A 15,837-nucleotide genomic window follows, 5' to 3' on the forward strand; every position below is an offset into this window, starting at 1 on the left:
GGCAATAGTTATTTACATATGTAATTTCTGGCATGTTCATTTAAAAACCAATTTTACCATTCCATGATAATATCTTATATTCAGGAACTATTCAAGAAATTTTGCTAAGTAGAATCATAAAATGACCACATTAATGTCTTAAATTTTATTCCTATAACTTTATTCCTTTAAGGACTTACCTTAGCTGCATGATATGTACCAGCTTCAAGTAATTCTTTTTTAGCTTCCTTGGCAAGGAGGTTAAATCGACTTAACATTGCAGCCTTGCAAAGCCGACTTGCCATTGACATACCACTTTTAAATGGGGAACTAAAGCAGAGAGAAATCAAATATTCAAAAATCACTTTTCAATAATTTATGTTGGCAAATGAAGGAATTAAAATCAACATGGATCTACAAAATGCTTGATTTTAATTATTTGCAATATACATTGTGAATCTTTTTACATAAGAGGCATTCTTAATATTTAATTACTTTCTGAAGCGAATTTCTTAAATTACATTTAAATTATTTAGTATTGTATCAAAAATTAATGCAGAAGATTGACCTTGGAACATTTCTATTGTTTGACGCAAAATTAATCTATGGTGATACAAATTAAACAGTGGCTCTATGAAGGACTGACTGGAAGTGGGCATGAAAATACTTTCTGCATTTTGACTAGAGTGATGGTTACAGGAGTACACACATATATCAAAATTAATGAAATCGTACAATCTATTTTGCATTTCACTCCAAGAAGTTCTGGCTCAGTAAAAGCATAACATAGCTACTGACAAGATGGCTGAATAGGAACAACTGCGGTTTGTAGCTCCCAGTGAGATGATGCAGAAGGCAGGTGATTTCTGCATTTCCAACTGAGGTACCAACTGAGTACCTCACTTCCAATGAGGTATCTCATTGGGGCTGGCTGGACAGTAGGTACAGCCCAAGGAGGGCGAGCCAAAGCAGGGTGAGGCATCATCTCACCTGGGAAGCACAAGGGGTCAGGGAACTCCCTCTCCTAGCCAAGGGAAGCCATTAGGGTCTGTACCCTGCACTCTGGCCCAGATACTGTGCTTTTCCTATGGTCTTCACAACCTGCAGACCAGGAGATTCCCTTCAGCACCTACACCACCAACAAGGCCCTGGGTTTCCAGCACAAAACTTGGCAGCCATTTGGGTAGACAACAAGCTGGACGTAGCAGTTTTGTTTTTACATACCCCAATGGTGCCTGGAACGACTGCAAGACAGAAACGTTCACTCCCCTGGACAGGGGGCTGAACCCAGGAAGCCAAGTGGACTGGCTCAGCAGGTCCCACCTCCACAAAGATGAGCAATCAATCAAAGATCCACTGGCTTGAAATTCTGGCAGCCAGCACAGCAGTGTGACCTCGACCTGGAATGCCTGCAAGCTTGGTGGGGGGGGGGGGGAGGAGCATCCACCATTGCTGAGGTTCCAGTAGGCTGTTTTAATCTCAGAGTGTAAACAAAGCCGTGGGGAGGTTTGAACTGGGCAAAGCCCACCACAGTGCAGCAAGGCAACTGCAGGCAGACTGCCTCACTAGATTCCCTCCTCGCTGGGGAGGGCATCTCTGAAAAAAGGCAGCAGTCCATCAGGGATTTATAAAGCCCCCACCTTCCTGGGACAGAGCACCTGGGAAAAGGGGTGGTTGTGGGCACAGCTTCAGCAGATTTAAACATCCCTGCCTGGCAGCTCTGAAGAGAGCAGCAGATCTCCCAGCACAGCGCTCAAGCTCTGATAATGGACAGACTGCTTCCTGAAGTGGATCCCTGACTCCCACATATCCTGACTGGGAGACACCTCCCAATATGGGGTGACAGAGACACCTCATACAGGAGAGCTCTGGCTGGCATCTGGCAGGTACCCCTCTGGGTCAAAGCTATGAGAGGAAGGAACAGGCAGCAATCTTTGGTGTTCTGCAGCCTCCGTCAGTGATACCCAGGCAAGCATGGTCTGGAGTGGACCTCCAGCAAACTCTAGTAGACCTGCAGCAGAGGTGCCTGACTGTTAGAAGGAAAACTTACAAACAGTAAGGAATAGTTTCAACATCAACAAAAATGACATCCACTCAGAGACCCCATCCAAACTGACACCAACTTCAGAGACCTAAGGTAGATAAATCCAAGAAGATGAAGAGAAACCAGAGCAAAAGGCTACAAATTCCAAAAACAAGAACACCTCTTCTCCTCCACGGGATCACAATTCCTCACCAGCAAGGAAACAAAACTGGACAGAGAATGAGTTTGATGAACTGACAGAAATAGGCTTCAGAAGGTGGGTAACAAGGAACTCCTCTGAATAAAGGAGCATGTTCTAATCCAATGCAAGGAAGCTGAGAAGCTTGAAAAAAAGGTTAGACGAATTGCTACCTAGAATAACTAGTTTAGAGAAGAACATAAATGACTGGATGGAGCTGAAAAACACAGCACAAGAACTTTGTGAAGCATGCACAAGTTTCAATGGCCAAATCGATCAAGTGGAAGAAAGGATATCAGAGATTGGAGATCAACTCAATGAAATAAAGTGAGAAGATAAGATTAGGGAAAAAAGAGTTAAAAGAAATGAATAAAGCCTCCGAGAAATATGGGATTACATAAAAAGACCAAATCTACGTTTGATCAGTGTACCTGAAAGTGAAGGGTAGGATGAAACCAAGTTGAAGAACACTTTTCAGGATATTATCCAGGAGAACTTCCCCAAGGTAGCAAGGCAGATCAACATTCAAATTCAGGAAACAGAAAGCACACCACAAAGATACTCCTCAAGAAGAGCAATCCCAAGACACATAATCGTCAGATTCATTTTCTGAAATGAAGAAAAAAATGCTAAGGGCAGCTAGAGAGAAAGGTCGGGTTACCAACAAAGGAAAGCCTATCAGACTAATAGCAGACCTCTCAGCAGAAACCCTACAAGCCAGAAGAGAGTGGGGGCCAATATTCAACATTCTTAAAGAAATGAATTTTCAGCGCAGAATTTCACATCCAGCCAAACTAAGCTTCATAAGCAAAGGAGAAATAAAATCCTTTATGGACAAGCAAATGCTGAGAGATTTTCTCACCACCATGCCTGCCTTATAAGAGCTCCTGAAGGAAGCACTAAACACGGAAAAGAACGACTGGTACCACCCACTGCAAAAACATACCAAATTGTAAAGACCATCAACACTATGAAGAAACTGCATCAACTAACAGGCAAAATAACCATCTAGCATCATAATGGCAGGATCAAATTCACACATAACAATATTAACCTTAAATGTACATGGGTAAAGGCCCCAATTAAAAGACACAGACTGGCAAATTGGATAGAGTTAAGACCCATCCCTGTGCTGTATTCAAGAGACCCATCTAATGCGCAAAGACATACATAGGCTCAAGATAAAAGGATGGAGAAATATTTACCAAGCAAATAAAAAGAAAAATAAAGCTGGGGTTGCAATCCCAGTCTCTGATAAAACAGACTTTAAACCAAAAAAGATCAAAAGAGACAAAGTATGGCATTACATAATGGTAAAGGCATCAATGCAATTAGAAGAACTCACTATCCTAAATACATACAGGAGCACCCAGATTGATAAAGCAAGTTATTAGAGACCTACAAAGAGACTGAGACACCCACACAATAATAGTGGGAAACTTTAACACCCCACTGTCAATATCAGACAGATCAACAAGACAGAAAATTAACAAGGATATTCAGGGCTTGAACTCAGCTCTGGAATAAGCAGACCTAACAGACATCTAGAACTTTCCATCCCAAATCAACAGAATATACATTCTTCTCAGCACCACATCACACTTATTCTAAAACCGACAACATAGTTGGAAGTAAAACACTCTTCAGCAAATGCAAATGAATGTAAATCATAACAAACAGCCTCTCAGACCACAGTGCAATCAAATTAGAACTCAGGGTTAAGAAACTCACTCAAACCCACACAGCTGCATGGAAACTTGAACAACCTGCTCCTGAATGACTAATGGATAAATAATGAAACAAAGGCAAAAATAAAGATATCTTTGAAACCAGTGAGAATGAAGACACAACATGAATCTCTGGCCCACATTTAAACCAGGTTGTAGAGGGAAATTTATAGTACTAAATGCCCACAAGGCAGGAAATATTTAAAATTGACACACTAATGTCAAAATGAAAAGAACTAGAGAAGCAAGAGCAGACAAATTCAAAATCTAGCAGAAGACAAGAAATAACTAAGATCAGGGCAGCACTGAAGGACATAGAGACATGAAAATCCTTTAAAAAAAATAATCAATGAATCCAGGAGTTTTTTTTTTTAAAAGATCAACAAAATAGACCACTAGCCAGACTAATAAAGAAAAGAGAAAAGAATTAAATAGATGCAATAAAAAATGATAAAGGGTATATCACCACCGATCCCACAGATATACAAACTACCATCAGAGAATACTAAAAACACCTCTACACAAATAAAACAGAAAATCTAAAAGAAATGGATAAACTCCTGGACACTTATACCCTCCCAAGACTAAATCAGAAAGAGGTCAAATCCCTGAACAGACCAATAACAACATCTGAAATTGAGGCAACAATTAATAGCCTGCAAACCAAAAAAGTCCAGGACCAGATGGTTTCACAGCCAAATTCTACCAGAGGTACAAAGAAGAACTGGTACCAGACTCCCAACAACAGAAAAAGGAAATCTTCCCTAACTCATTTTATGAGGCAAACATCATCCTGATACCAAAACCTGACAGAGACACAAATAAAAAAGAAAATTTCAGGCCAATAACCCTGATGAACATCGATGCAAAAATCCTCAATAAAAACTGGCAAACCAAATCCAGCAGCACATCAAAAATCTTATTCACCACGATCAAGTCAGCTTCATCCCTGGGATGCAAGGGCTGGTTCAATATATGCGAATCAATAAATGTAATCCATCACATAAACAGAACCAAAGACAAAAACCACATGACTATTTCAATAGATTAAGAAAAGGCCTTTGACAAGATTCAACAGCCCTCTATGCTAAAAACTCTCAATAAACCAGATATTGATGGAACATATCTCAAAATTGTAAGAGCTTTTTATGACAAACCCACAGCCAAAATCATACTGAATGGGCAAAAACTGGCTGCATTCCCTTTGAAAACCAGCACAAGACAAGGATGCCCTCTTGGCACTGCTGCCTTTCCCAAGTGACTAGGACTAGCCTTGGACTAAGATCAGCTCACCTCACCTTTAGGTGACCAATTTCTGACTCAGATGTGTGGGAGAGGCCAATAAAATCCAGAAAACCATTTAGCTGACTCTAGAACTTCCAAGTAGTAATAATAAATAGCTGTTTTAAACAACTAAGTTTCGAGGTAGTTTATATGTAGCAATAGCTAACATACACTAATGTGTACAAAATCTATTGATTTCTACATATTAATTTTCCACCATACTTTTGTTGCAGTGGTTTTGATAATTTTTTTTCCAGATATAAATACCATCTTCAAAGAGTGATTAACTGTAACTCCTTCTTTCTAATATGTTATCTCCGGTTGGTGTGAGATGGCATCTCATTGTGGCTTTGATCAACAATTTAAAAAAACTAGATTTAAGTATCAATCATATACTTGCTTCAAAAAAGTACCTGGATGCTTTCCACCATTTGGGATAGCACTGGCATTATCTGCTTTTTAAAGATTTAGAAAAAAACCCTCTGAACTACCTCAGAATGGTACTTTTGAGGAACAGTTAAGGTGCCTTCTTGGTAACTTTCTCATGAAAATAACATTTATATTTTCTTCCTTTTTTATAAGTTTTGCCAGTAATGTTTTCCTATAAATTTATCCTTTTCATTTAGGCTTTAAAATACATTTGCATGGTTACACAAAGTAGCTTATGATCCTCTTAATCTTCTAATTGGATCCTTATCTGTTATTTTATATGAGACTGGTGACTTTTTACATCAGCTTTTATAAGTAATTTTGCCTTTTTTAGTTTTTTACAGCTCTTTTCTTTATATTTCTAGTTTTATTTCTATCATTTATTGTTATATGCATTTAAGGCTCTGACTTTTCTATTCAGCTCTTTGTTTAAATTGTATAACCTGCAAGTTCTGATATGTAATATTTTCAATATCCCTGTTTTCAAAATAGTCTACAATTTCATTTTATATTTCCCCTTTGAGCTAGGAGTCAGAATTTCTCAAGTAAAGCAGCTTCTAGTATTCTGAGTTTGTTAGTTTTATCTCATTATAATCAGAGAACATGTCCATATTGCTTCTACTTTTTGGAATTTGTTATTTTCTCTGTGGTTTAACACATGGTCAGCTTTTTGTCAATGTTCTGTAGGTTCTTGAAGACTAGGTAAATTCTATATTTTTATGATGTAGAGTTTAAAATAATGAAACCTACCTTACTGTTATTTAAAATGGCTATATCCTTGTTTACTGTTTTGTCCACTTGATCTACCATGAACTGAAAGAGGTGAGTCATTGTCTGTACAAGTAGTGTGTTTCTATTTTGCCTTACCTCTTCTATAATTTGTGCTTTGTGAATGTGGCTATGTCACTTTCTGCATAAACATTCTTAACTATTCTGCCTTCTGTATAAATTATACTGTTTATACTGCTAAGGTTTTTTTCTTATTGTAATGTTTTGGGACTGAATTATACCTTGCCTAATATTTAGACTACATATTCTGCTTTATTTTTTTTTTATTTTTGAGATGGAGTCTCACTCTGTTGCCCAGGCTGGAGTGCAATGGCACAATCTCAGTTCACTGCAACCTCCATCTTTTGGGTTCAAGTGATTCTCCCTGCCTCTGCCTCCCAAGTAGCTGAGGTTATAGGCATCTGCCATCATGCCCAGCTAATTTTTTGACTTTTTAGTAGAGATGGGGCTTTGCCATATTGGCCAGGCTGGTATCGAACTCCTGACCTCAGGCAGTCTGCCCACCTCATTCTCCCAAAGTCCTGGGATTACAGGAGTGAGCTACTGCACCCAGCTTCTGCTTTCTTTTGATTTGTAATTACTTGGCAAGTATTTGGCTGTAAAAAATGTTAAGCTCATTTTACACTTCATCTTAGTTATGCTATTATTTTATGTTTTCAGTAAACAATGTTTTAATATGTTGCATAGAAGACCTGTTTGTCTGTATATGTTTAGTTGGGTCTATTTTTAATAGTAAAGCACTTGTTGATGCTGGCCCAAATTATTTGATAACAGTATAATTCATCCTAGTTAAAATATCAGTGTTATGCTTAACTGAGTTCATAATAAGAAACGTTTACTTTTTTTTTTTTTTTCCCTTTTTGAGATAGGGTCTTGCTCTGTTGCCCAGGCTGGAGTGCAATGGTGCAGTCATAGCTCGCTGCAGCCTCAAATTCCTAGGTTCAAGTGATCCTCCCGCCTCAGCCTCCCAAATAGCTGGGACTCCAGGTATGCACTCCTGCTCCTGGTTAATATTTTTTACTTTTTATAAAAAAGACTGGGTCTCTATGTTTCCCAGATTGGTGTTAAACTCTTGGCTTCAAGCCATGCTCCTGCCTCAGCCTACCAAACTGCTAGGATTACAGGTATGAGCTTTCTTGACTGCCAAGAAACATTTTTATGTGGTCTTCATTTAAATTTCTCCTTCACAAAGAAAGCAATTTTATGCATTTAAATTTTTAACATTATCACTGCCTCATCACAAATGTATGTTCACACCAAAAGAACAGTGTCACTTTTACTAAATAAATCAATAGCAGGGATATTATAAAGAAATGTCTAGAAGGCACAGAACATCCTGGTTAAGAACAAGGGCTTTGAAAATAAAATGTCTGTGTCAGAATCTCAGCTGTGTCATTAACTACTTGGGTAACCTTAGGCGAGACATTTAACCTAGATTGAATCTCAGAAACTGTTAAAAAAAAAAAAAAATCGAATCATCCAACCTAAGGGTTTTTATAAGAAGACAGTATAACATAGTACCATAGTTCTTACATGTAAGGGTACATAAGTAATATTTGAAGGAGTATATAAAAAATATAATTTCTGAGCTCCAGATCCAAAAGTCAGATTCAGCAGAAGAAACTGAATTTCTAAAGAAGTTTATATGATTCTAATACTAATGATATGACATGACAGTTGGAGAAACATAGGTTATGGAGCCAGATTCCTTGGGTTTGAATGGTGACTCTACCATTTAGCATGAATTTCAGTAAGCTATATAACTTCTCCACGTCTGTCTTCTTGTCAGAAAAAAATTTTAAATTAGTACAACGCCTGCAACATAGTCACATTCAACTAATGATATTGTTCAGTATTCAATAGGTGGTATTCAAAAAAGTTAGAATAAAAACTGCAATAAAATGCTTCTTCTACTTAAGTAATACATGGTTTAAATAAATTAGTAATTTTAACCTTTCAGTGATCTTCCCACTCAGGCCATCCACAATCTCCAAAGAAACATCTCCTTGTGCCCAATTCAGACTCAGAAATTTATATTCCAAGTTCATTTGAAGTGGATATGCAGAGGGTACTAAACTAATATGAGGTCTGTTGACTAAGTAAAACATAGGAAGTTTTGAAGTGAGTGCATCATCAACACGTTGCTTTATAGCGATTTCTAAGCCTCTGGTATCATTGCAATTCCCATCACCTAGAAAGCAAAAACAAAACACTCAAGTTCAATATTAAAAGATCATTCCAAAAATAAAAATAAATGATTGCGAATCGTCTAAAGCCCATTTCTCTATTTTTTATCTTACAACCTTCCCTTTCCTGGTTCTACTCTCTTAGCATCTATTCCATATTCTTAACCAGAACCAGAATAAGGTAATAACAGATTTTCCATTTTAAAAAAGACTCTGATACAGAAAATAATGAAAAGTCCCTCTATTGAGTATTAGCAAAGAGCCACAGCTGATTCAGAAACTGGTACTTTAGTAACTGACTCAGAAAGAAATCTGGTACATCCGGATTTGTTGATTGCATTATATGCTGATTTCTTGCAGGGCAGTCGACAAATCTGGATGAAAAATAATTGGTGAAAATGAGTTATTTTCAAACATCTAAGGGCCACAAATTACAAATTTTCCAATACCACAATGCTCCAATTTCACAATGTAAAATAATTTAAAGAACGACCATTTCTGGTTAAAATTGGACCAATACCAAAAGCTTTGAATTCTCAGTTATGATAATTATTGAAGGAGAGACCTCAAAAAGATGCAATGTTACATTAAAAAACACTGGGCTGCATCAAACTTAAAATGGAAGTTAGGAAGCAGTCATTCCTATTTAAAAAACAGTAATTTTAAACCAGATCTCTTTCTTCCTCAGAAGATCAGATGTTCTGGCATCAACAGAATCTTTGTAAACCACTGGACATATTTCACAAAGTTTTGCATCCTTATCATTAAAATTGTTGAGATGGTTACTAGGGCCACATTATGACTATCTGGGCACTAGAAAATGATGTAAAAAGGACATGTATCACTTTTGACATCCTTTTTCTAAATACTTCCCTAAGTGTTTATCAAGAGTGACAAATGATCAAGACAAATCAAGAGTGACAAATGAAAACTAATCAAATAAAAAATATACTTGGGCACAGAAAAAAAGTTGGAAAAAAATATGGTGTGAGGAATGGTTAATATATCTATAATGAACAGTAGATAATAAGGATTAAAAAAACCTAATTATTTATTACACTTTGCAATTAAATAATGATAATGGTTGTGCCAAAAAAAAAAAAATTTGGAAAAAGGAAGAAAAAAAACCCTGTAAGTCAAGTTTTTCATGAAATACTTTAAACATCAAATTGTTTACCTAGATGCCTTAATGGGAAGTATAAAACCTAATATAATAGAAAAAAGCTTACAAATATTTTATTATAAATTTTACTTTTCCCTTCATTTATGTGTGCATTAATAATTTATTATATCTGAGGTATGATTTTAATACATCTCGAGGCACAATCTTGTTCCTAGAAGATATATCTCTAAAATTTTATCATATAATTGAAAAATTTTGATTTGATTCATTCAAAATGATCTGAAATAACATGAAACTCCAAGGTTAAAGTCAAAGGTTAAGTCTAATCAAAGACTATAGAAGACCTGACCTGACAATAATTCATATATAAAAAAATCGATCATAAGCAGCAGCACGAAAAGTTATGAAAGCTGGGTTTGAGTCCAGGCTCTATCACTAAGCAAACTGACTGACTTTAGGCAAGTGTTTTATTAACATTCTGAAAGTGATCTGAAAAAGAAAAAAAGAAAGGACTGAATAACAGATTCCCTAAGGTTATCAACTGCTTCTTAAAAGTCAATGAACTGTATTTAAAATGGATTTCTTCACTAGGAAGGATTCTCTATACTCAATTATACAAATCAAGTCAGTATATGAAAAGGACCTCTGGATGGAAATAACTTCTGGATAAACATTTCTAAGTATTTTGGAAGAAAAGCCTAGATCCTATGTTTTAAATTTAAAAAGACCACCATCATAAAATGAAAAAATAAGTACCTACAGAACCACCACAGCATCAAATTTGTTTCTGCAAACTTTTTGAAAAGTAAAGCTTTAAAATAATGTTGGGGTACAGAAAACAATTCCTCAAAATATGAACCTTCAGCATGCTGAGTGCTTTGGAAATTGAAAGGCCTCAGAAATACGCTTCACAACCAAGGTTTTTCTCTGATCTTTCCCTCATTTCCCTGTGTCTCCGGTGTTTCCCAAAGCAACAGAAAGAACTCTCTCTGGAATTTCCTTTTCCAGTTGGCTGGTGACTACATCTTATGACTCCTTTATCCCATAATCTCTGCCTCCCACCTTTGGGATCCATTCATTCTCCCTGATAATTTACCATGAAACCAACAGCTCTACAAAACATGTCTGTGTTTTGACTTTAAATAAAGTTTCACATATTCAAAAACTAATTTTATACTGATAAGTAAAATACAGAGAATTTGCTTGGTGAGTGAGGCCAGGAGGTTTTGAAATCCCACTCACCAACAAGTATACTGCTGATGTAAACTGGCTGTATAAAATGACTCAGCAATGCTCCCTGTACACCAAGCACTTCCCATCTTGTCAATTTGTCACTTGAGGACATACTGCTTATTCTATTAACACCATCTTTAGGACAGTAAACAGTCAGATAAATTTTGCCTTCAACAGCCACGTGGAGGCACAGTTCTTCATTGGCTTCAAATGCAGATATAGAATGTGGATTAAGACGTCTAGAGAAAGAAAAGAAAGTTTCTTCCTTTAAAAAAACAAAGGTGACAGACCAAAATCTACCTGTACCTAAGAAATGTTCTTTAACATGTTTAACTTCCCAGTATACATTTAATTCCAGTAGCAGAAACAGATACAAGAAAGCAAAGTAGGAATGGAGTGCCTTTATTCTATAATAGCAATATAAAACAGAAATGAAACACATTTAGAGCTTCCAATAGAGATACTTTTCATATTATCACTTTATGTCCCTTCAAATAAAAGAAACGCTAATTTTTATCCCTATCATAGTTTGTGAATTAGTTCCCTCCTCTGTATGAACATTTTTTAAAACTACAAAATGAAGAAATGAAAAAAAGGGAAACTCACTTTATGAGTCATCTTCAAAAAATGCAAAATTATTTTTTTTTCTAGAGAACACTGACCTTATTTTCAACAGTGTTAGCAGAGGGATTTTTATTAAAATATTACTCATGATTACCACTAGATGGTCAGACTTAAGGTGACTTTTACTGTCTTCTTTGTTCTTGTTTGTACTGTTTAAATGTTATGCTACCTGATGATATTCATTAATCAAAGCAATATTTTGGACACAGATTAATGTTTTTCTTAACTCTTGTATTTATATGTGAACAGTGCATAAATGCGTACTTCCTAAGGTGTATGAGGTCTTAAAAGTAGAAAGAAGTAGAAGATTTTTTAAAAAATAGCATAGCAAAAAATGTGGTGAAGTACATGGGACTTTTAAGTACAGGCTGAGTATTGCTTATCTAAAATGCTTGGAACGAGAAGTGTTTCAGATTTTTTTTTTTCAAGCTGTGAAATACTTGCTTTATATATACCAGTTGAACACAAATCCAATAATCTGAAATATGAAATGCTCCAATGAGAATTTCCTTTGAGTGTCATATGTCAGTGCTCAAAAAGTTTCCAATTCTGGAGCATTTTGAATCTCAGACTTTTGGATTTGGGAAGCTCAACCTGTAGAAGTGATAGATTAGACTGAGGGGAAGGGAACGAATTTAGGGTCTCCTGCATGCCACATATAGTAACTCAAGGCTGAATGGAAAATATGAGTAATTAGAATTTACATGTTCTATTTGCTATAGGAAGTCAGAATGCTATGGCATGGCCATCCTACTTGCTTTTAAAAACAACTTCTATAATACTTACAACTGTGACTTAATCTGGGCTGATCCTTTAGGCAACTGGTTCATGTAAAGACAAATGTTGATATTCTGTTTAAGAGTGAGTAGATTAGAAGTTGGTTCTGTACAGAATATTGATTTTTCCATCATAGCAGGATTTTTGCTGTAGAAGAGTAGAAGTTGTCTGTAAAAGTACCTAAAATAAATGTTATAACTTTGTCAAGTAATAAACTTTATAAAAGATGTATCTTAATGAGCATCATGTCCATATGTGTCAGTAGCAATGTCCCTGAATGTCAAAAATTTTGACACAGGTAAGAACTCTAAATTAATCTTAGCTTTATTTAATGAAGCTTAAACTTCTTGAAAGTCCCTAACTGGAGCCCAGTCTGCCCTGTAACACACCATTCTATAAAACACCATTCCTTGTCTACTACTCCACTTCCATTTCATATTTGAGTCTTCCAACTATCATATTCTGCAAAAGACTCATTTCTCTACTGATTCCTCCCTTCTTCCTCAGACAGTTCTGCTCCCAGCCTTCCAGATGAAGTGCCAACTTTTTGTCTTACTTCTATTTCCCCTTCCCTACCCAAACAATTACAAAAATCACAAAAACTGTGGTCCCTCTCCTTAATGGGTTTAAAGAAAAAAAAAGAGCATAGGAATAATACAATGAACATCATAAGTTGTATTAAGAAATAAAGCAGATATAGTTACCAATAATTTACTGCATGTTTCAAAATAACTGAATGAGTGGAACTAGAATGCTCCTAACACAAATATTACATGTACCTTATAAATATGCACAAGTATTATATATTCACAATAATTTAAAATTTTTTAATTAAATTTTTTTTTAAAAAGGGAAGATCTAAAAGACTACAACTAATCAAATCAAGGACAAATACTATTTCGCTTATTTAATAAACCATAACTTTTAAGATATACTCCCTTGAATCCCATTATCAGAAATAGGTAGTAAAAAATTAAGCACCAGTATATAAAAATGCCAAGCATAGGGATCAGTTATACAAAAGGGGTAGCTTTTAAAAAGGTCAAATAATTCCGTAAGCACCGAGAGGGGTGGAAGGCAATGAACTGCATTACCCTCATAGTCTTGCTGAATAACTTTTAAGATTATTGGATTCTTTCCTCATTATTAGAGATACAAATTTACATTTTTACAGGTATGAATGTCTAAATTTGTTTTAAAATACTCCACTGAAGTAAACGCCAACACAAAAAGTGAGAATGCAGATATTTAACAAAGACAGCAGAATGCTAATATCTGTTGAAGCTGAATGAGAATTTGTTATCCTATTCTCATTTGTGTGTCTTTGAAAACATCCATAAGAAAAAGGTAAATAAAAAGTCAGTTTAATGCTTCAAAGAACCAAAATGAATAAGACCTAGTAGCTGACGGCACAATGGGATTACAGGTGTGAGCTACTGTGCCCAGCTGATTGTAGGATTCTTAAAACTGAGTTCAGCTGGGCATGGTGGCGCATGCCTATAATCTCAGCAATTTGGGGGGCCTGGGCAGGTGGATTACCTGAGATCAGGAGTTCGAGACCAGCCTGACCAACATGGTGAAACCCCGTCTCTACTAAAATACAAAAAATTACTCGGGTGTGGTGCTGCAAGCCTATAATCCCAGCTATTTAGGAGGCTGGGACAGTAGAATCACTTGAACTCAAAAGGCAGAGGCTGCGGTAAGCCAAGATTGCACCACTGCACTCCAGCCTGGGCAATAAAAATGAAACTCCCAGTAAAACACACACACACACACGCACACACGCACTATTACTTCACAGGTCTTAATAATGGAAGCCACTAAAATCCAATAACTAGACATTGCAGTTACAAACATTCCAAAGGTGACATGGAATCAATCCGATGACAGATAAGAAAATGTGACATCCTTGGCTCTATGATCAATAAAATTCCATTTGTAAATGAAGATATTTACATGAAGTTACTTTGGGTTGACAGCATTCATATTTAATAACATTAATATATGTGTTATCTTACCTAAGAAGAGACCTTCTTGCTGTAACGACAGCATGAGTATCATGCAATACTCTTCCATTTGGCTTAATACCCTGGCTGTAATTGTATTCACCTGTGCCTATAGCTACAACCTCATGCTGTCCAGCTAAAAGAAAAAGGTAGACAGTAGCAGGTTAATTTAACCACTCTCTCCCCTATGTTCAACTCTCACTTCTACCCCACCATTTTTTTTTTTTCTGAGACAGAGTCTCACTCTGTCACCCAAGCTGGAGTGCAGTGGCATGATATTGACTCACTGCAACTTCTGCCTCCTAGGTTCAAGTGATTCTCTTGCCTCAGCCTCCTGAATAGCTGGGATTAAAGGCACATGCCACTACGCCTGGCTAATTTTTGTACTTTTAGTAGAGACAGTGTTTCACCATGTTGGTCATGCTGGTCTTGAACTCCTGAGCTTGTGATCTGCCCAGCCTCCCAAAGTGCTAGGATTACAGGCATGAGCCAACACGCCCGACCACACCATTTTTAATTTAGTAGAATATACTAAATGAAAATATGAAAAAATAATTCCACAATTTAAAATAAGAGTCTTAGATTCTTCTAAGAAGCAAAATTAAAAAGTAGTATCTCAACAAAAAAGGCAGATGTTTTATAATACTTCATCTAATTCTGCAATCAACAGAATTACCAAATGTCTTTAGCTTTCAAATATGGCTATTTCTTCTACATCTAGATGTGTTTGATCTTTTTTTAAAAAATTTTGTTTTACTTTAGGCTTTTGGGTACAAGTGCAGGTACAAGTTGTTGCATAGGTGCATACTATATCTGGCTTTTCTCCCCATGTTATCCCTCCCCACCCTCCACTGTCCGTCCCCTAGCCACCCCCAACTGCTCCCAGTGTGTGATGCTCCTCTCCCTGAGTCCATGTGCTCTCCTTATTCAATACCTGCCTATGAGAGAGAACATGCGGTGTTTGGTTTTCTGTTCTTTTATCAGTTTGCTGAGAATGATGGTTTCCAGATTCATCCAAGTCCCTACAAAGGACACAAACTCATCGTTTTTTATGACTGGGTAGTGTTCCATGGTGTATATGTGCCACATTTTCTTTGTCCAGTCTATCACTGACAGGCATTTGGGTTGGTTCCAGGTCTTTGCTATCATAAACAGGGCTGCAATGAACATAGGTGTGCATGTGTCTTTACAGTAGAAGGATTTATAGTTCTTTGGGTATATACCCAGTAATGGGATTGCTGGGTCAAAGGGAATTTCTATTTCTAGATCCTTGAGAAATCGCCACACTGTCTTCCACAGTGGTTGAACTAATTTATATTCCCACCAACTGTGTAAGTGTCCCTATTTCTCCACATCCTCTCTAGCATCTGTTGTCTCCAGATTTTTTAATGATCGCCACTCTAACTGGCATAAGATGGTATCTCAGTGTGGTTTTGATTTGCATTTCTCTAATGACCA

The 15,837-nt window shown here is 36.6% G+C and overlaps 1 protein-coding gene across 1 annotated transcript in view; it reads right to left on the reverse strand.

The window, feature by feature from the left end:
- Window positions 1-15,837, reverse strand: part of ADAD1 (adenosine deaminase domain containing 1) — a 72,481-nt gene that overhangs the window by 10,400 nt on the left and 46,244 nt on the right. Inside the window, exons 6-10 of the mRNA XM_032292374.1 lie at window positions 14,392-14,515; window positions 12,383-12,553; window positions 10,982-11,211; window positions 8,384-8,621; window positions 180-309 (exon numbers count right to left, since the gene is read on the reverse strand). Of these exons, the coding sequence (XP_032148265.1) occupies window positions 180-309; window positions 8,384-8,621; window positions 10,982-11,211; window positions 12,383-12,553; window positions 14,392-14,515 (893 nt within the window). The remainder of the gene's footprint in view (window positions 1-179; window positions 310-8,383; window positions 8,622-10,981; window positions 11,212-12,382; window positions 12,554-14,391; window positions 14,516-15,837) is intronic.

This window comes from Sapajus apella, unplaced genomic scaffold, assembly GCF_009761245.1.
Source record: "Sapajus apella isolate SASKATOON/1434 unplaced genomic scaffold, GSC_monkey_1.0 scaffold27, whole genome shotgun sequence".
Lineage (NCBI taxonomy): Eukaryota > Metazoa > Chordata > Mammalia > Primates > Cebidae > Sapajus > Sapajus apella.